General features: G+C 47.8%; 1 protein-coding gene across 3 annotated transcripts in view; it reads left to right on the top strand.

Moving 5' to 3' along the window:
- The window catches only part of ccdc90b (coiled-coil domain containing 90B), a 37,369-nt gene that overhangs the window by 12,588 nt on the left and 3,934 nt on the right, over window positions 1-20,847 (top strand). For 2 of the 3 annotated variants that reach the window (XM_072476533.1, XM_072476536.1), the window contains exons 5-8: window positions 17,936-17,977; window positions 18,080-18,151; window positions 19,210-19,263; window positions 19,548-19,662. In XM_072476533.1, the coding sequence (XP_072332634.1) occupies window positions 17,936-17,977; window positions 18,080-18,151; window positions 19,210-19,263; window positions 19,548-19,662 (283 nt within the window). The remainder of the gene's footprint in view (window positions 1-17,935; window positions 17,978-18,079; window positions 18,152-19,209; window positions 19,264-19,547; window positions 19,663-20,847) is intronic. The other variant, XM_072476534.1, reaches the window with a different exon arrangement.

The following is a 20,847-nucleotide window of genomic DNA, read 5'->3' on the forward strand; positions in this document are numbered from 1 at the left end:
TAGGAAGGACACGGAGAAGAACACCGTTAAAAAGGCATATGGGAGATTTTCATTTGTTAGCTGAGGAATTGAATATAAGAGCAAGGAAAGTATGCGACGCCTGTTTATAAAACACCAGTTAGACCACAACTAGAGCACTGCAACTAGAGTGCTCATCGCTGCATTATAGGAAGAATGTGATTATACCAGAGAGGGTACAGGGGAGATTTATGACTGTTACCTGGAATGGCGAATTTCCACTTTGAGCATAAATTGGAATTGTTTTAATTTAAAACATGAAAAAAAACATGAAAGTAACGGCGAGATTTAATTAGAATATATAAAATTATGAGGGGATCTAGGTAGAGTGCGGACAGGAAAGATTTACTTCCCTTAGCAGAGAGTTCAATAGCCAAGGGGCATAGATTTAAAGTGATTGGCAGAATGCTTAGGGGAGTTGAAAAATTCTTTCACACAGAGGGGTGGTGGGGGTCTTGAACTCACTGCCTGTAAGGATGATGGAGGCTGCATCCCTCATTGCGTTTATGAATTACTCGGATATGCACTTGAAGTGTCCTGAGCTACAGAGCTACTAACCAAGAGCTTGATGGTAGGATACTGCTTTTTGTGACCCCCCCCCTTCCCCCCCCCCCCCCTCCAAATTGGCCAAATGATCTCCTTCAAACTAAAATTCTGTTTCTCATGTTCCTGTTCTTCCTTCTGATAGAATCATAAAGTTTTAGAGCATGGAAGAGACCCTTCAGCCCATGCTGTCCATCAAGCACCAAACTATTCTAATCCCATTTTGTCTTGGATCCCACATGCTCTTACCATCTTCATCAGCCTCCCATCTGTTACCTTGTCAAAAGCTTTACTAAAGTCCATGTAGACTACATCAAACACACTACCCTCATCTACACACCTCATTACCACCTGAAAAAGTTCAATCAAATTTGTAAGACCTGATCTCCCTTTAACATAACCATGCTGACTATCCTTGTTTGATCCTCACCAAGTGGAGATTATTTCTGGCCCTCAGAATTTTTTTCCAGTAGTTTCCCTCAGTCCAAAAATGCCACTGGCGTTTTCGAGTTGATGTTGGATTTCGTCATCAATGTCTGCTCGCACCGAGAGGAGGTTCCTGAGGTATGGGAAATGATCCACATTGTCCAAGGGTTCACCGTAGATCTTCATGGTTGGGGGGCAGTTTTGTGTGGCAGAATCGAGCTGGTAGAGAACCTTTGTTTTCCGGATGTTTAGTCTGAGGCCCACTCCCTCGTATGCCTTGGTGAACGTGTGACAACGGTTTGTAGCTCGGCCTCTGAACGTGTGCATTCACGGGTGTCATCTGCGTACTGCAGCTCGATGACAGAGGTTGGGCTGGTCTTGGAGGTGTTGGACGTTGAACAGTTTCCTGTTTGTCTGGTAGATTAGCTTCACTCCAGCAGGGAGCTTTAGGGTGACGGTGTGGAGTGTTGCTGCGAGGAAGATGGGGAAGAGCATTGGTGCGATGACGCAGCCCTGTTTGACCCCAGTTTGCACAAGTATTGCGTCTGATGGTTCTGTTGGTGAGGATCACGGCTTGTATGTCATCATGGAGCAGGCGTCGAATGGTCATAAATTTCTGTTGGCAGCCGAATTTATATATTTCTTTTAAATAAATTTAGAGTACCCAATTCTTTTTTCCAATTAAGGGGCAATTTAGTGTGGCCAATACGCCTACCCTGCACACCTTTTTGGATTAGGGGGGTCACACCCACGCAGACACAGGGAGAATGTGCAAACTCCACATGGACAGTGACCCGGGGCCGGGATCAAACCCGGGTCCTTGCGGCGCCGTGATGCAGCAGTGCTAACCACAGGCAACTGAATTTGAGGAGGATGTTACACAATCCCTCACGGTTGACAAAGTCAAAGGCTTTTGCGAGATTGAAGAAGGCCATGTACAGAGGTTGGTGCTGCTCCCTGCACTTTTCCTGGATTTGCCACGCACTTAAGATGATATGTGTTGAGCGTCTTGATGGGTGGAAGCCTCACTGAGAATTGGGAAGGAGCTCTTCAGCCACTGGGAGGAGGCAGTTGAGGAGTATTCTCAAGAATACCTTGCCCTTGGCGGAGACTAGGGAAATCCCTCTGTACTTTCTGCAGTTGAACTCGCTTTTCCCAAAGATGGTCACAATTAAGGAATCTCTTAGATTATCCGGCAAGTTCTTTTCCAGACAAGGGTGATGAGGTTGTAGGCTCTTGTCAAGAGTACCTCTCCGCTCATTTTAATACTTCTGTGGGAATTCCATCTGCGCCAAAGGTCTTGTTCTTTTTCAGCTGTCAGGTGGCCTTTTCGCCATCATGGCAAATTGGGATTGTGCTGAGATGGTGGTGGGTAGCGTGTTGCGGAGGTGGTGGGTAGCGTGTTGCGGAGTTGGTGGGTAGCGTGTTGCGGAGGTGGTGGGTAGCGTGTTGCGGAATTGTGTCGAGGGCACTTTTGTCAAAGACTGTGTCTTGGTTGAGGAGGTCCTCGAAGTGCTCTCTCCAGCGGGCATTGACTCTCTGTCTTTGATGAGTATTTGGCTTTCAACGGGGTGGGTCGCTGGGCAATCAGACCGTAGATGGTTTTGATTGCGCTGAAGAAGCCTTGCACACCATAATTGTCAGCAAGTTGCTGAATCCTCTATCTCTTTCCAACCAAATGTATCTATCAAGCAATGCCAGTAAAACAGATTCTGATCATTTATCTCATCGTGCTACATTCCTGTCAATATGGAAAAGCCGCTTTTGTTGGGCTCAACGTTCTTCAAGTGAATAGAAATCTAGTTTACTGTGAAATGTTTAGAATTGTGTGGCTGACGGATTGAAATCGGAGACCTCCAGTGGAAGAAGTAGAATACTGCGTGTCTTTTATCAAATAAAATTTTCACCTGTTGCAGTTCTCACTGATCAACATTGATGCAACGTTTACAAGTTAATGTACAGTTATTCAAACAAAGAAAATAGGAGCAGGAGAAATCATTCGGCCCTTCAAGCCTGCTCCGCCATCCGTGGGGCAGCAGGGTGGCACAGTGGTTAGCATGCTGCCGCACAGGTCCAGGGACCTGGGTTCAATTCTGGCCTCTGGTGACTATCTGCGTGGAGTTTGCATTTCCTCCCCGTATCTGGGTGGGTTTCCTCCCGAGTGCTCCTCCCACAGTCCAATGATGTGTAGGTTAGGTGGATTGGCTGTGCTAAATCGCCTCTTTATTGTCCAAAAGGTTAGGTGGGGTTACGGGGATAGGCTGGAGACATGGGCTTAAGTAGGGTGCTCGTTCCAAGGGCCGGTGAATACTCAATGGGCCGAATGGCCTCCTGCACTGTACATTCTATGGGCGCAATTCTCCCAAAGAATTTCCCAAGTTAATTTGTGGAGCATTTTTCAGGGATTTTCCCGCTTCCTCACCGCTACTCAATGACACTTCGTCACTTATTTTGGCCCTGGGAAGTTTATAACTGGTTCAGCCCACACTTGGAATTTTTTTAGCACTGGGGAGCTGAACTCCGAGATCGGGCCGCCATTTTGAAAGGGTGCCCCGACTTCTAAGTTGGCTTGTAGGCCCACACCCACCCATGGGCAGTGTCATCCCCCACTCACATGGACACTACCCCACGCCCCCCAAGTGAGGATACCACGCTAAGGAGTTCCAGGGGATTCCGCCTCTTCAGACGCCACCTTACAGCACCCCCTTCCTTCTAGGACCCCCACCAACCTCCCAGAGGCCCCAAAACCCTGCCCTGCACTCCCCCACCCTTCAACAACCCTCCCCCTCCACCCTCATTCCATGGGCATGGCCCCCCTCACCCCCTAGCCCTTGGCAGTGGCACTCTGGCATCCTTGCACTGGCACCCAGGCAGTGTTCCTGCTGGCTTGGCAGTGACATCTGGGCACCTTGACAGTGCCAAGGTGCCCATGTTCCAGGATGCCACCCTGCACTTATCCCGACCACCCAGTAGTCTCCAATGGCCCGGGAGAGCCCTGGGTGCCGTTCCGCCTGGTCCACGCTTGTGCGGACCAGCACTGATCAGCGCCCGGCTGCAGCCTCCCTGTGGAGCCCGACGAATCGAGGGAGGCCGGAGGATCCCGCACGGGTAGGTTGTAAGTAGGTTTACGACCTACATCTGCGAGCGTCATTTGGTCCTGCCCATTTGGGGCGGGGTTCTGACTCTGACGTCTCGTGGGACTCCGGAGAAACCTGGGAGGCATGGAGCCTGTCAGGAGGCTCACTGCAAGCCTCTCCCGGCATCCTCTGACCGCGTTGCGCTCAAGTGGGAGCACAACGCAGACGGAGGATCGCGCCCAATGATTCTATGATCATGGCTGATCATCCAAATCAGTAACCTGTTCCCTCTTTCTGCTCATATCCTTTGATCCCTTTAGGCCAAAAGTTATATCTAACTCCTTCTTGAAAACATACTATCTTCCGGAAAAACTTCCATGTGCTGCGAGTTTCCAGGCCGGCAACTCTATTCAACGTTAATTGGTCCACTTAACAAGGCCTCACGGGCTTCCTGATCGCTCACGGGAATACGGCTCAGCAGCTGATTCACCAGGACCGCTATCTTTCCCCCCCCCCCCCCCTCCCCCAACAAGTTCAAGCAGCACTTAGGTTGCACCTGCTCAGCCAACACCAGCCAGCTCGCAACAATAGCGCCGAGGAGCACAGCCCCAAGATTTGGGCGTGCTGCCCTGGGGAGGTTCCTGGACGCGGTGGAGGCCAGGAGGGAAGTCCTGTTCCCCCGAGGGTCCCGGAGGGTGAGCCACAAGGCAGCCAGTGCTGCCTGGGATGAGGTGGCGGCAGCTGTTAGCTCGGGCAGTGTGACCAGGAGGACTGGCCTCCAGCATCATAAGAAGATCAACAACCTACACCGGACAGCCAGAGTGTAGGCACCAACGTCTCTTCCCCCCCCCCCCCCCCCACAACTGTGAGCCACGTGTGTGGCCAACAATATCCTCTCTGTGTCCCTGCAGGAAAAGCTCTCCCATAATCAGTGAGAGAGGACCCAGACTGGCAGTAGGGAGCCGGAACTCGCCTCCTATGAGGAGCGGGACCTGGAGGTGTCCGGTGTCACCAAGGACAGGATGGTCACACATGGGGAGGCCAGCAGCCACCACAGAGATTCCACCCGGAGGACATGTCAAACATGAGTTGTTAATAACTGATCCATCCCTCCCACTGACCACATGTCCATTCCCCCGCAGGCCCTCCAGCCGACAGCGCCGGCCCATCCCTGGACGGCATCCTCTCCTGACTCCGAGGATAACACCTTGGAGGGGAGCTCCAATGATGCTACCGTGGTCACAGCACAGCTGTCATCCCCACCCTCCACCAGCGCAGATACACGCACCTCGGTGGGACAAGCTAGTGGACAGGTTTCTGGGGCACAAGCTGGTCTGCTGGATCCCAGGACCCAGCTGGACCCCAGCCTGATGTTGCGCCCCTGGTACAGAGTTTCCTGGAGCTGATGGAGGCGATAGTGAATGGCTGATGGATGCGTTGGTGAGTGGCCGGGACACTCAGAGGGAGATGTCAGGGTCACTCCAGCAGATCCACAGCCAATTGGAGGAGTCCCACAGGCTATGGGTGCAGGTGATGGCGCCGGCAATGAGAGGCACCGAGGCCAACACTGCCATCATGACGACAGAAACAGAGAGCCTGGTGCATGACGTCAGCATCAGAGTGAAGGTGTCCAAGGCGTCGTTCAGTCGGTGACAGGCATGGCGGAGGGTCTGGACAGTATGTCTGCCACACTGGGAGATATCACCCAGTACCAGGCCGACCTTGATGGGCTTCTGTGGGACATGTCCCGCCCTCCTATGGGAATGGCCGAGTTTCAGAGCTTGTCCCAGTCGCAGGTGGGCATGGCTGAGGCACTGCAGAGTTTGGCCCAATCTCTGGAGGATGTGTTCCAGTCTCTGAGGGGCATCGACATGATGGTGCAGACTATGGGGAACCGCCAGGGCTGGCAGAGTCAGATGATGCAGGGACAGCCAATGCCCGAACCAGCAGCCCTTCCATCCCAAGGTGAACCCCAGGGCCCTATGGGCACTGGCCTGGAGGAGGGGGCGCTGAGTGCCAATCCCGGCCAGTCTCATGGGGCGGTGACAGTGGCCACCAGTTCTCCTGAGTTCCACCCCTCTGATGAGGCCATGTCTCAGGTTCATCACACCAGACAGGGCGGCACAGGTGTGTATGTGCCGCCGACAAGTGAGCCGTGGCCCTCCGTCCCCAGAGGACGCCCGCTACGGACATCGAAGGCCACGGGACGAGGTAAGCAGCTGGATGCCCCCATCGCAGATGTGCATCCTGGGGAAACGCCAAGATGTAGTGGTAGATCTAGGAGGGCCAAGCACATTAAGGATCACCTGAGGCCACCGGGTTAGGTTGGGGGCAGGGAGGGGTTGGTTGGGGGGGGGGGGGGGGGGGGGGGGGAGGTGGATATGGCACAATCGAGAATGGGGTTTTGTTCAAAACATTGAACAACTTTTTGCACAAACATTATGATGCCTCTGTCACTTCCGCGATGCAGGATGACCCCCGGACCATTTGCCTGTCTCTCCAGGCGACCCCCTTCGCCATGGCATCAACCCACCCTCCGGCCATGGTCGTGTCCCAGGACCTGTGCCCCATCCCCTGGGTGTTCGGATGTTGGCTGCTGCATGCGTGGTGCTGACTCCCACAAAGTGTCCAGGCATCAAGGTTTGATTGGAGTGCTAGGCAATGACTGCCACGTGCTACATGACCCGCAGACCCACGGAATCCACTTGGCATGTGTCAAGTGCTCATTTAACCACAATTCCCTATTAGCGATTGCCTTCAGCCATGCAGCCCGAGGCCTCAGCAGATTGTGTGGGTTGTGGGTGATTGGTGGGGCAGATGGGCCTGGGATCCAAGGGTTGGCAAGGTGTGATGCAAGCATTTGCTCCTCCCATGGAGTCCCACCCCAGCTGAGGGTCCCTCACCCCAGCCGAGCAGTGGGTTGGCAAGGCCATCAACCCCCAAGCTCTTTGCCTGTGAGCAAAGATGTCTACTCCCCTCCTCGGCTCGCCACAGAAGCCCTTCCGTCAGGTTCACGTTTTTAAGAGGAGTACCGATCGGTGCCAACTTGAGCACTTGCTGGGGAGGCCGGTGAATGACAGGAGGCCGTTGGATAACGGGTGGCTCTCGTTAATTGCATGGAAATCGGCCTGAAGTGAGGATACGTCACACTACCGCGAGATTCCGAATTCACCTATGGCAGCATCGCAAACTGTTTGGCGCCTGACGCGGTTCCCGTTTTTGGCCTCTCCCGATATTCACCGGCCTCGTTACGCTTGAGCGCAACAACGTGGGAAGATCACACCCACAATGTGTTGGTCTTAACTACTCCTTTGGTCGCGAATTTCATAGGCTCTGGGTGAAGAAATTTCTCCGCCCCTCAGTTCTAAAAGATTTACCCCGTATCCTTAGACTATGACAGCTGGTTGTAGACATCCTCATCATCGGGAACATTTTTCCTGCTTCTACCCTGTCTAGAATTTTTAAGTTTCTATGAGATCCCCCCCCTCATTCATCTAAACTCCATCGAATATAATCCTAACCAACTCGATCTCCCCTCGTATGTCAATTTCGCCATACCAGGAATCCGACTTGTAAACCTTCTCTGCACTCCCTCTACCAAGAGCATTCTTCCTCCAATAGGGAGACCAAAACTGCGCACAATATTCCAGGTGTGGCTTCGCCAAGGCCCTGTATAATTGCAACAAGACATTTTGCTCCTGTACTCATCCTGTTACTATGAAGGCCAACATACCATTTGCCTCCTTTACCGCCTGCTGTACCTGCATGCTTGCCTTCAGCAACTGGTGTACGAAGACACCAGTTGCACATTCCCCGCTCTTAATTTATAGCCAATCAGATAATAGTCTGCCTTCCTATTTTTTTGCTCCCAAAGTGGATAACCTCACATTTATCCACATTATACTGTATCTGCCATGCATTTGCCCACTCACTTAACTTGTCCAAATCACACTGAAGAATCTCTGCATTCTCCTCACAACTCATACTCCCACCCAGCTTTGTCATCTGCAAATTTGGAGTTACTACATTTAGTTCCCTCATCTAAATCATTAATATATGTTGTGAATAATTGGGGTCCCAGCACCGATACCTGCAGTACCCCACTAGACATTACCTGCCATTTTGAAAAAGGCCCGGTTATTCCTACACTTTGTTTCCTGTCTGTTAATCAGTTTTCTATCTCTGTCCACTACCCCCAACCCCATGCACTTTAATTTTACACATTCATCTCTTTTTTGGGACTTTGTTGAAAGCCTTCTGAAAGCCCAAATAAACCACATCCACTGGCTCCCCCTCAACAACTCTACTAGTTACATCCTCAAAGAATTCCAGTAGATTTCTTAAGTACGATTTCCCTTTTGTAAATCTATGCTGACTCTGTCCGAATCTACCACCATTTTCCAAGTGCTCTGCTATAGAATCTTCGATAATGGATTCTAGAATCTTCCCCACTACCAACATCAGGCTGACTGGTCTATAATCCCCTGTTTTCTCTTTACCTCCCATTTTAAATAATGGGGTTAAAATAGCTACCCTCCAATCTGTAGGAACTGCTCCAGAGACTATAGGGAGGGAGGCAAAAAGTGGGTAACTATAGGCCAATTAGCCTAACGTCTATTGTTGGAATCAATTATTAAGGAAGTAATGCAGCATGCAGCACATGTGGAAAATCATAATCTAATCCAGCAGGGGCATCTTGACAAATACATCAATAGGATGGGAATAGAGGCATACAGACCCCGGAAGTGTAGAAGATTTTAGTTTAGACGGGCAGCATGGTCGGCGCAGGCTTGGAGGGCCGAAGGGCCTGTTCCTGTTCTGCACTTTTCTTTGTTCTTTGAGTCAGCATGGCTTCATGAAAGGAAAATCGTATCTGACTAATTTATTAGAGTATTTCAAGGACAATAGAGGGGAGCCAATAGATGTGTTGGATTTTCAGAAGGCATTCAAGCAGGTACCTCCAAAAGGAAGTCATAAGAAAGAGCCCATGGTAGGGATGGCATGGTGGACAAGTGGTTAGCACCGCTCCCTCACGGTGCTGAGGACCTGGGTTTGATCCTGGCACTGGATCATTGTCTGTGTGGAGTTTGCACATTCTCCCCGTGTCTGCGTGGGTCTCTTCCCCGCCCCCCCCCCCCCACACACACACACACACACAACCCAAAAATGTGCAGGGTAGGTGGATTGACCATGCTAAATTGCTCTTTAATTGGAAACAAAAATTGGGTACTCTAAATTTTTAAAGAAAGAAAGAGCCCATGGTGTTGGAGTAGTATATTAGCATGGATAGAGAATTGACTAATGGGCAGGAAACGGCGAGTGGGGATAAAGGATTCTTTTTCAGGTTGGTGACCTGTAACCAGTGGGGTTCCAAGGGGATCAGTGCTGGGATGGAACTGTTTACAATATATATTTCTGACTTGGAGGAAGGAGATGAATGTACTGTAGCCAAATTTGCAGACATCACAAAAATAGGTGGAAGGCAAGATGTGAGAGGGATACAAACAGTTTGCAAAGAGATATTGTAGTAAGAGGGCAAAAAGTTGGCAAATGGAGTATAATGTGGGAAATTGTGAAGTTCATTTTGGAAGGACAAACAAAAGAACAGAGTATTATTTAAATGGGGGGAAACTGCAGCAAGCTCCAACACAAAGCGACTTGGGGTACCTGTGCACGAAACACAAAGCTCGTACAGAGGTATAAAGATGTGCAGGTGCAAAGTTTAGGTAGCTTGGCCATGCTAAATTTCACCTTCGTATCCAAAGGTTAGATGGGGTTACAGGGTTGCGGGGGAGGAGGCCTGGGTAGGGTGCTCTTTCAGAGGGTCAGTGCAGACTCAATGGGCTGAATGGCCTCCTTCTGCACTGTAGGAATTGTATGGAGGTGCAGCAGGCAATCAGCAAGGCTAATGGAATGTTATTTCAAGGTGGTTGGAGTATAAGATCGGGATGCCTTGCTGCAACTGTACAAGGTACAGCAGAGGCCACGTCGGGAGTACTGTGAGCAGTTTTGGTCCCCTTATTTAAGGAAGGATATTATTTCATTGGAGGTAGCTCAGAGAAGGTTGTTTTGTGAATAAAGATTAAACATGATGTGGAGATGCCGGCGTTGGACTGGGGTGAGCACAGTAAGAAGTCTTACAACATCAGGTTAAAGTCCAACAGGTTTGGTTCGATGTCACTAGCTTTCGGAGCGCTGCTCACCTGAGGAAGGGGCAGCGCTCCGAAAGCTAGTGACATCGAAACAAACCTGTTGGACTTTAACCTGGTGTACAAAGATTAAACAGGTTGGGATTCTATTCCTTGGAATTTAGAAGAATGAGAGGTGATCTCATTGAAACATAAGGGGCTTGACAGGCTAAATACTGAGGGAATGTTTCCCCTCGGAGAGTCCAGGAACTGAGGGTATAGTCTCAGAATAAAGGAGTGCCAATTTAAGACTGAGATGAGGAGGAGTTTCTTTTGAGGGTTGTGAGTCTTTGAAACTCCTTGCCACACAGCTGTGGGGCAGATTGCTTGTGTATATTTAAGGCTGAGATAGATAGATTCTGGATCAGTAAGGGAATCAAGGGTTACGGGGAAAGGGCAGGAAAGTGGACATGAAGAATGTTGGATCCTATTGAATGGCGGAGCAGGCTCAAGGGGCCACCTCCTGTTTCTTATGGTCTTGTGGTCTACAGAATCTTGGAAGATGACCACCAATGCATACTATTTCTAGGGACACTTCCTAAGTACTCTGTGATGTATATTGTCAGGACCTGGGATTTATCAGCCTTCAATTTCCCCAACATCATTTCTCTACTAATACTGATTTCCTTTGGCTCCTCCCTCTCATTAAACCCTATGTTCCTTTTCATTTCTGGTATCTTATGTGTGTCCTCCTTTGTGAAGACAGAACCACAGTATTTAGTTGTTCAGCCATTTCTTGTTCCCCATTATAAATTCCCTTGTTTCATAGAATTTTACAGTGCAGCGGGAGGCCATTCGTCCCATCGAGTCTGCACCGGCTCTTGGAAAGAGCACCCTGCCCAAGGTCAACAGCTCCACCCTATCCCCATAACCCAGTAACCCCACCCAACACTACGGGCAATTTTGGACACTTAAGGGCAATTTATCATGGCCAATCCACTTAACCTGCACATCTTTGGACTGTGGGAGGAAACCGGAGCACCCGGAGGAAACCCACGCACACACGGGGAGGATGTGCAGACTCCGCACAGACAGTGACCCAAGCCGGAATCGAACCTGGGACCCTGGAGCTGTGAAGCAATTGTGCTATCCACAATGCTACCGTGCTGCCCTGTAAGGGCCCTGTTTCTGACTGTAAGGGAACAACATTTGTCTTTATCAGTCTTTTTCTCTTCAAATATCTATAGAAAAGTTTACAATCAGTTTTTCTGTTAGCTGCAAGCTTACTCTCATTCTATTTTCCCCTTCTCCATCAATTCCTTGGTCCTCATTTGCTGAATTCTGAACTGCTCCCAATTCTCATGTCTGTTATTTTTCCTGGCTAATTTGTACACCTCGCCCTTGGATGTAATACTACTTCTCCCTTGGATTTAATACTATCTTTAATTACTCTTCTAAACCATGATTTGGCCAACTTTCCCATTTTACTTTTGCGTCAGACAGGAATAAACAATTGTTAAAGTTCACTCATGCACTTTTTGAATGTTTGCCATTGCCTATCCACTGTCATCCTTTTAAGTAACATTTCCCAGTCCATCATAGCCAACTCATGTCTCATACCATCATAGTTTCCTTTATTAAGATTCAGGACCCTTATGTTGCTAACTTTTGGTTGGCTCTTAAATGTTGCACGTTGTATCTTTTACTGAATTTGCTCTGTTTCTATAACCTTTGCTCTAGAGTTGCCAGGTGTCTTTATGATACCGCCACGAGGTTCAAGTTCAAGTACTGATCAATAACTCAACACACCAATTAGTAAGATTCAAATCAAAACACATTCATTATACACAGTAAATCACTACTCATGCATAAACTCTACTTTCTAGACTATTCTCTATCACTAAAAGGCCTATACATGGCTTCGGAACTGGCCCACCAGGTCAGGGGAACAAATGGCCTTTCGTTCGATCCTGAGTCTGCAGGATTCAAAAGCTGGTATGGACTGGTAGCTAGGAGCGCCTATCTCGTAGCGAGCGTTGACTGGAGACTTATTTGGTTGTTGCGACAGCTTAGCAGTTCACTCTCAGAGGTTGATTCGAGTTGCTGAGTGAACCTACCAAGAAGGACGATTTGAACTTGGGGACTCTATTTATAGTCCCCAGGTGCTTCCCACCCTTCGGGGCAGACCCCGTACCTGGTTCCAAATGATTGGACTGCGTTCCGATCACTTGGATCGATTTCTCCAATACTGGAGTTGTTCCCTGATCGCTGGGCAGTCCCTAAATGTCCGTTGGCCTTCCTTTGTCTTGGCTCCTGCTCGCGCCGAGGAGTCTGGCTTGGCCTTACTCACCTGATGTGTATCAATTGTGACTGGGAATCGCTCATTACTATGCAGGTGGCTGCTGGTTTCAGTGCTGTCTGGTTTTTGCAAGTTCCAATACACAGGGGGCGCGATTCTCCACTCCCACTCCGGTTGGGAGAATCGCCTGGGCCGCCAAAATTTACGGGGACGCCGGTCCGACGCCCTCCTGCGATTCTCCCAAGCGGCGGGAACGGCCCAGTCGCGTTTCGCGGGCCGGAGAATCGCCGGAGACACCGAAAATGGCGATTCTCCGGCACCCCCTCTATTCTGAGGCCTGGATGGGCCGAGCGGCCAGGCCAAAACGGCGGGTTCCCCCCAGCGCCGTCCACACCTGGTCGCTACAGTAGTGGGCGGTGCGTGAACGCTGGTGCGCCGGCCTGTGGGGGGGCGAGGGGGGATCCTGCACCGGGGGGTACCTTAAATGTGGGGTGGCCCGCAATCGGTGCCCACCGATCGTCGGGCCGTCCTCTCTGAAGGAGGACCTCCTTCCTTCTGCCGCCCCGCAAGGTCCGTCCCCCATCTACTTGTGGGGCGGATTTGGACAGGACGGCAACCACGCATGCGCGGGTTGGTGTCCGTTATGCGGCGCCGGCCGCGTCATCTATGCGGCGCTGCTTTTACGCGGGCGACAAGGCCTGGTGCGGGTAGATGATGCGGCCCCGATACTGGCCCATTGTCAGGGCCTGAATCGGTCGGGACCAGGGCCGTTCCGCGCCGTCGTGAACCTCGACGGCGTTCACGACGACGCGGCCACTTCGGCGTGGGGGTGGAGAATCCCGCCCAGGATTTCTGCACTTGCTTGTTTTTGCCTGTGTTGGCTGAATTTCCCTTTAGTCTTTGCGGTTCTCCATTTTAAGTCGGGAAGTGGCCAACCCAGGTGGCTACACTTGTCTCAGACAGAATCAACCACGTCACTTTCCTCCTTGATAAAGGATTCTATCATATTGTGGCTCAAACCCAAGGGGTCTCGTGCAACTAGATTGCCAAGTATTCCTTTTTCATTACACAATACCCAGTCTAGAATGGCCTGTTCTCTAGTTGGTTCCTCAACATTTTGGTCCAGAAAACCATCCTGTGTACAGTCCAGGAATTATTATTCGATTGGTATAATAAATTTGATTTGCCCAATCTATATGCAGATTAAAGTCACCCATAATTACAGATGTTCCTTTATCACAAGTGTCTCTAACTTCCTATTTAATGTAATTCCCAACATTAACACTACAGTTTGGGGGTCTATATACAACCCCACTAATGTGTTTTTTCCCCCTTGTGTTTCTCAGCTTTACACATACAGATTTTACATCATCAGAGCTAATATCTTTCCTCACTATTGTGTTTATTTCCTCTTTAACCAGAAATGCAACTTCACCACCTTTTCCTTTTTGTCTTTCCTTCCTAGATACTGAATACCCATAGATGTTCAATTCCCATCCCTGTTCACCTTGCAGCCATGTCTCTGTAATCCCGAATATATTATACCAGTTTACATCTATTTGCACAATTAATTCATTCACTTTCTTATGAATGCCCCTTAAGGCCATAAGGCTTGTCTTTTTAACATTACTTGTCCCGTTCCCACTATTTTTCACTGTGGCCATTTGATTCTGGCCCTCAATTGCTTTGCCTATCACTTTTCTTATTCCCCTTTCTGTCTTTTGGTCTTGTCCTTGATTTCCCCCCCCTCCTCTGACTCCTTGCATAGGTTCCCATCCCCCTGCCATTTTCATTTAAATCCTCCCCAACCACTCTAGCAAACACTCTCCTTGGGACATCATTTCGGTCCTGCCCTGGTGTAACCCAACCAGTTTGTTCTGGTACCACTGCCCCAGGACCAGTCCCAGGAATCTGAAACACTCCCCTTCACAACATCTCTTCAGCCATGTGTCCATTCGCTATATCTTGCTATTTCAATCCTGACTAGCACATGGCACTGGTAGTAATCCTGAGACCTTTTCTTTCTAACTCTCTATATTCTGTTCTAGGACCTCATCCCATTTTTTAAAACCTATGTCGTCTGTACCAACTGATTTCCTTTCTTTAATACATTCCTAGGCATCACTGGCAAGGCCAATTTATTCCCATTCTGAATTGCCCTTGAGAAAGTCGTGGTAGGTTGCTTTTTTTAAACTTCTGCAATCTGTGTGGTGTAGGTACATACTCAATGGTCTTAGTTCCTGGGTATTGACCCAGTGACAATGTAAGTATGGCGATCTATTTTCAAGTCAGGATGGTATGTGACTTGGAGAGGAACTTGTTGCTGAGGGTGTTTTCATTTTCTTGCTGTCCTTGGTCTTCTTGGTCAGCATTTTTCAAACTTTTTTTTCCAGCGACCCACGTTTACAGAATGGCCGACGTATCGCAACCCACGCCACATTCACAAAAGCTTCTCCATAATTTCTGTTAAAAACATCACATTCACTGTTGGCACTTCTGATTTATTGAATGTAAACTTTGTAAATTGAGCTGCTGTTTCACCTTAAAAGGACAACTCCACCCTGACACCTTGCTAAAGGGTGTAACTCAGGATTATTTAATTATTTTATATCTTCACACCCATTGTTAACATGTGGAAAATTGGGTGCAAACGCTGGAAAGATTAACAAGCTCAATATTGCACAGTTTTAAACACGTCATGATCACGCATTCAAAACCTAACACGACCTCGGATAGGAAATTAAACTCAAAACTTGCACTTCAGAAACAGGAGCCCTAACGGCTGAACTAAAAACACGGTCTGACCGAATGTCACGGGACGCCTGTCGGCACTGTTTCCCAAATAATTATGTAACAGACTGAAAACATGCTTAAAAAATCACAATGCTGGGTCCAGTTCAGCAGACCAATGTGCAAAATGTGCAGGCACATTCCATTCCATACACCTGCAACATTTCACCAGCTCATGTATACATGAGTGTAGTTTAGTTGCCAGCTAATGCCATCCTTGGCGAACCATTGAAGCCCCGATAAAGGTAGATGCAAAGGTCCTTGTGGTAGAGGAGCGGATTCAGCTTATGGAGTCCATGTAGCCACACGGCAGAGACAGATGCTTGGGGACGAGTACCTGGGAAGAGGGGGTGGATAGCGGCAGGGGTTTTGAAAAAAAGAAGCGTCCTTGAAAGACAAGAGCCCCGGTGTGGACAGACAATTCGGAAGTGAAAAGAGTGGATGTAGGGGCTTGTAAGGGTGAAGGAGGCTGTTTGTCCAGGTTAACTGAGAGAATGATAACGCACAGGGTTTGTTAGTGACACACTGAACTCAAGAAATAATACAGATCCTAAGGCAGCACGGTGGCGCAGTGGGTTAGCCCTGCAGCCTCACGGCACCGAGGTCCCAGGTTTGATCCCGGCTCTGGGTCACTGTCCGTGTGGAGTTTGCACATTCTCCCCGTGTTTGCGTGGGTTTCGCCCCCACAACCCAAAGATGTGTAGAGTAGGTGGATTGGCCACGCTAAATTACCCCTTAATTGGAAAAAATGAATTGAGTACTCTAAATTTAAAAAAAAAAAAGAAATTTTAAAAAAAAAGAAATAATACAGAATCTGACGCTGAACACAGTAGCAGAAAATGCCAGCCAAAGAAAATTTTACAGGTCTCTGACTGCAAACTTCCCAACTACACTCTGCCCAGAGAGGCAAGGAGGTCCACAGCACTGGCTTCTGCATCAGCCTCATGTGGTCATGCACTGTACTGCAGTGAGAATTTACCTGGAGAGAAAACGGTAATCATGGTCAGACGATCTTTAGGGATCATTTTGGTGACCTTTTGGCGACCCCATTTGACACCATCCCACGACCCATCCGCAGGTCGCGACCCCCAATTTGAAAATCACCGTTCTAGGTGGTAGAAGTTGCAGGTTTGGAAGGTGCTGTCAAAGAACCCTCAGCACGTTGCTGAATTGCATTTTCTAAATGGAACACATTGCTTCCCCTGTACGGCAGTGGTGGAGGGAGTAAAAGGTGGGGGGTGGGGTGGCAATCAATTCGCCTGCTTTGTCATGGATTGTGTTGAGCTTCTTGAGTGTTGGAGCTGCACTCATCCAGGCAAGTGGAGAGTGTTCCATTGCACTCCTGACTTGTGCCTTGCAGATGGACAGGCTTTGGAGAGTCAGAAATTGAGTTACTGGTTGCAGCTACCTAACCTGTGACATGCTCTTGTATCCACAATATTTATGTGGCTGGTCCAATTAATTTTATAATCCATGCTGATCCTCAGAATATTGCTGACTCAGCAGCATTTTTGGCTCCAAGTCAGAAGTTGGTTATTTCAAACCCTTTGTGCTAGAATCTAGGGTAACACTTCAGTGTAGTTCTGGGGAAGTGCTAGATTGGCAAAACCATTATTCAGATGAGACGTTAAACTTTTGCCTATTCAAATGAAAGTCTAATGTTCTGTGGCATCAACAGGGCATTTTGCACAGCCACCTTCCTAACCTGGGGCGGGATTCTCCGAACCCCCCTCCCCCACCCGCCAGGTCGGAGAATCGCTGGGGGTGTGACGTAAATCCCGCCCCCGCCAGTCGCCGAATTCTCTGGCACCGAAAATTCGGCGGGGGTGGGAATTGGCGATTCTCCAGGCGATTCTCCAGCCCGTGATGGGCCGAAGTCCCGCTGCTGTAATGACGGTCCCGCCAGCGTGAATCAAACCACCTCCCTTATCGGCAGGAGCAGGCGGCACGGGCGGGCTCCGGAGTCCTGGGGGGGGGGGCGAGGGGCGATCTGGCCCCAGGGGGTGCCCCCACAGTGGCCTGACCCGCGATCGGGGCCACCGATCCGCGGGCGGGCCTGTGCCATGGGGGCACACTTTTCTTTCCGCGTCGGCCTTAGCCTCCCAATGGCCGACGCAGAAGTGACCCCCCCCCATGCGCATGCAGCCGCTGACACTCCCGCGCATGCACGGATTTCCGCCATCCGGCGAAGTCCCTTCGGCCCCGGCTGGCGTGGCAGCAAAGGCCTTTCCCGCCAGCTAGTGGCGCGCCAACCACTCCGGCGCGGGCCTTGCCCCTCAAGGTGAGGGCTTGGCCCCTAAAAGTGCGGAGAAATCCGCACCTTTGGGGCGGCCCGACACCGGAGTGGTTCCCGCCACTCCATCCCACCGGGACCCCCCGCCCCGCCGGGTAGGGGAGAATCCCGGCCCTGGTCTCAAGGTGTATGAATGATGAACCGTGTTTAAATGTTGCAATGAGATGTTAAATCAACAGCATCTTTACATTCCCAGGAACAAAAAGGATTGAATGTTGACTTACCTGTCATTGCTGTAGATGCTTCCAATTGCACACCGGGTGGGGTGCCACCAATTTCTATGTTTTTTAAAATAAAATCAGTGTTTTGATTATACTTTTAGCATTTGAGTATTTTACCTCAGTTCTTCGTTCTTTTTTAGAAAATTAAAATTGAATTGGAGCATCTAAAACAACAGCTTTTGGTAAGTTGCTCTGTAGACTGATTTATCACAGGCACATCCTGTTAAGTACCTTCCCAAATTCATTTGAGCTGATGGGGCATCATTGTATTCTTGGTTTTGTAGGATGAAGTTAAGAAGATCAGAAATGATACAAAACTGGACATGAACTTGGAAAAGAGCAGAATTATGGACATGGTAATTTATTGTGATATTTCTGCAAGCTTGTTGCTAGTTTATGTCTTGCCAGCTTTGCTAAAAATTCCTTTTAAATTGAATTATTTGGTTTTTCGCAGTGTTGTGCATGAGAGAAGTGCAATATTAAGCAGAGTTAGACGTAGGGGGACAATGTAACAAGATGAGAGTAAGAAGTCAGATGGACAGAGGGGGAAAGGATAGGGTAACTAACCAGGTTAAATAACTCCAAGCAAGGGGAACAAATTGGCTGTGGGTGAGAAACATATCAGCAGGAGACAATTGTATAATTTAGTGGGAGGGAGGCATGGGAAACAATCTCGTGTTGGGTGAGGGTCAACTTTCCAGAATATCTGCAGTTATCGTGGGTTCAAAGTATTTTTGAAATTTCCATTAATGGAACTTGATCAGCAGAAAAAATGGGAAATGGCTTCTTCCCGACAATGGTGGATGTAAAATGGCTTTTAAATGGTCTGGGTGTTGAATTCAAATGTACTATTATGTGAAGGACACTAACTTCACAAGAATCTCTGCAAAAAAACTATGGGCAATTAAGACATTATGTGGGGCCAAGTTCTGAGAGCCAAGTAAGTAATTACTGAGATGGTGAAGAGCTTTTCGATCAAGAAACAGGAATTTTAAAGTAATCTTATTTTATTACTCGCAATCAATGTGATTGAAAAACACTTCTATTTCTGTTCAGACATCAGATAAACTGAAAATATTGCTGTAGAATCACCTGATGACTGTATGCAGACTTAAAGTACCACTGAACAATGTAAATAATTGCCTCAAATAATGATCGTGTGATGGTTAATATCGAAACCACCTATCCCAGTCAGCTGGCTGTGTACAAATACTATTGGGATGGAAAATCCTTCAAGGTGTAGTTACAAAGTGATCTTTATGCATTTTCAAATGGAATAAACCTATCAGTTTAAATGTATTATGGAATTTCCTCAAATATGAAATAGAATTTTCTTAATGTGATCAGCTTATCAAATCATTTTATTGAGCAAGTGTTAATACTTCACATCTATAATCATTTAATTTTTCATTAGTTTAGAGAAAGAGAGAAGCAGTTAATGACGTCTAGAAATGAATTTACTGAATTGGTAAGTTTTTAAGATGACTGATTAATATGAATGCAAATTTTTTGTTTCTGATAAAGAAATCTGGATTATCATTCAATCCTACAATGATGATGATCCAATATTTTGTTGCGAAGGCTCTCACACTTCCAGCAATATGATAATGACTAGCTATTCTGTTTTGGTGATGCTTATTGCCTACTATGATCTACTCTGCTCATGAGAGCACAGCAATGTGACCTCTTGCAAACGCAATAGTGCCACTCTTTGCAGATTTACTTATTGTGATTGATGTGGATCCTTTTCAGAACTCAGGAACAGACCGTGCCATAACAGAAACAAACAAAAAAATTGACACAGATGTTGCTTCACTCAAGACCATGTTGGAATCTCTTAAACTGGAAACAATGAGGTATCTTGCAGGTAAGATTGTGGAAGAGATGCGGGGGGGGGGGAGGGGGGTTGGATTTATGAAATAGAATTACTACCGTTTTGTTTATCTTCTGTTGAGAGAAAGAGGGGAGTAGAGAATAATTGTTAACAGTGTTTCCGTTACAGATCAGGGATAATACACTGGTGGAAATTGCATCATTGAATTGCAATATATTGGCAAAGGACTAGAAAGAGCAACATATTTTTCAATGAAGAGAATACCCTTTTACTAGTTTTTGAGAGTTTGATTTCATCGTTTTGCATGTGGTGGTAGAGTCAAAATATGTAACAAACAGCTGGTCTTTCCTCTATATACTTTTATAAATTTCTCACTGGCTGGTACATTCAGATTATTTTAGTTTGATATGTGAGGAAGAGGGATATGCAATTTTCTCCCGTTTGAAAAACTGAATATAGTGTACAGTAGGGTTAAAAATCCACAAGCTGCATCTCTTGTTGATAGCTCAGATAAAATAATTAACCAGATTTTATAGAACTGAAATGGAATAAACCATTGTCAGCATATTGTATTACATCTGTATATAATAATCGGTGTGCGTCCTGGTTGAAGAATTTCATTGACAAACAATAGTTGTTCTTTCCCAATATTAATATTTCCCTTTGTGCATTGCCAATAGTGACCGTGTGACCCTTAATGCTTCCAGCAATCTGACTGCTTAGTTAATCTGTTTGATAGGATCAATGAGGATAGAGAATTCATGTGGGACAGACATTCATTTTGCACTGGTCTGTGGTAACTGCCGTGCACTGATTTTGAGTGTTCCCATGGACTAATCCGAGCACTGTGACTGAAAATATTGTCTGTCATTAGTCCCTGGTGACTGTAAAAGTACATTACATCATGAAGAAACTTCAGGGCTCTTTTCTGCTGCTAAAATTCAATTTAAGAGTGTCCGTCATATAAGTAGAATATGCATCAATTAAAAGGGAAGGATTTGTGGAAATTAAGATGAAGGTAGATTTAATGTTTCGGCATAAACCTTTCCCAAGAGTCTAATTAACTTATTTTTGGCAGACTTCTGGTAGGAATTTTCATCTGGAAGAAGCCCAGATGTTATGTGTTGACCCCAGCAGCAGGGCAAGAAATGTATGTGGTAATACTGATAAAACGAAGAACTACTTTTTGTAAATTTGTTTCTCATCTGGGCAGAATCT

This window comes from Scyliorhinus torazame, chromosome 15 (assembly GCF_047496885.1).
Source record: "Scyliorhinus torazame isolate Kashiwa2021f chromosome 15, sScyTor2.1, whole genome shotgun sequence".
NCBI lineage: Eukaryota > Metazoa > Chordata > Chondrichthyes > Carcharhiniformes > Scyliorhinidae > Scyliorhinus > Scyliorhinus torazame.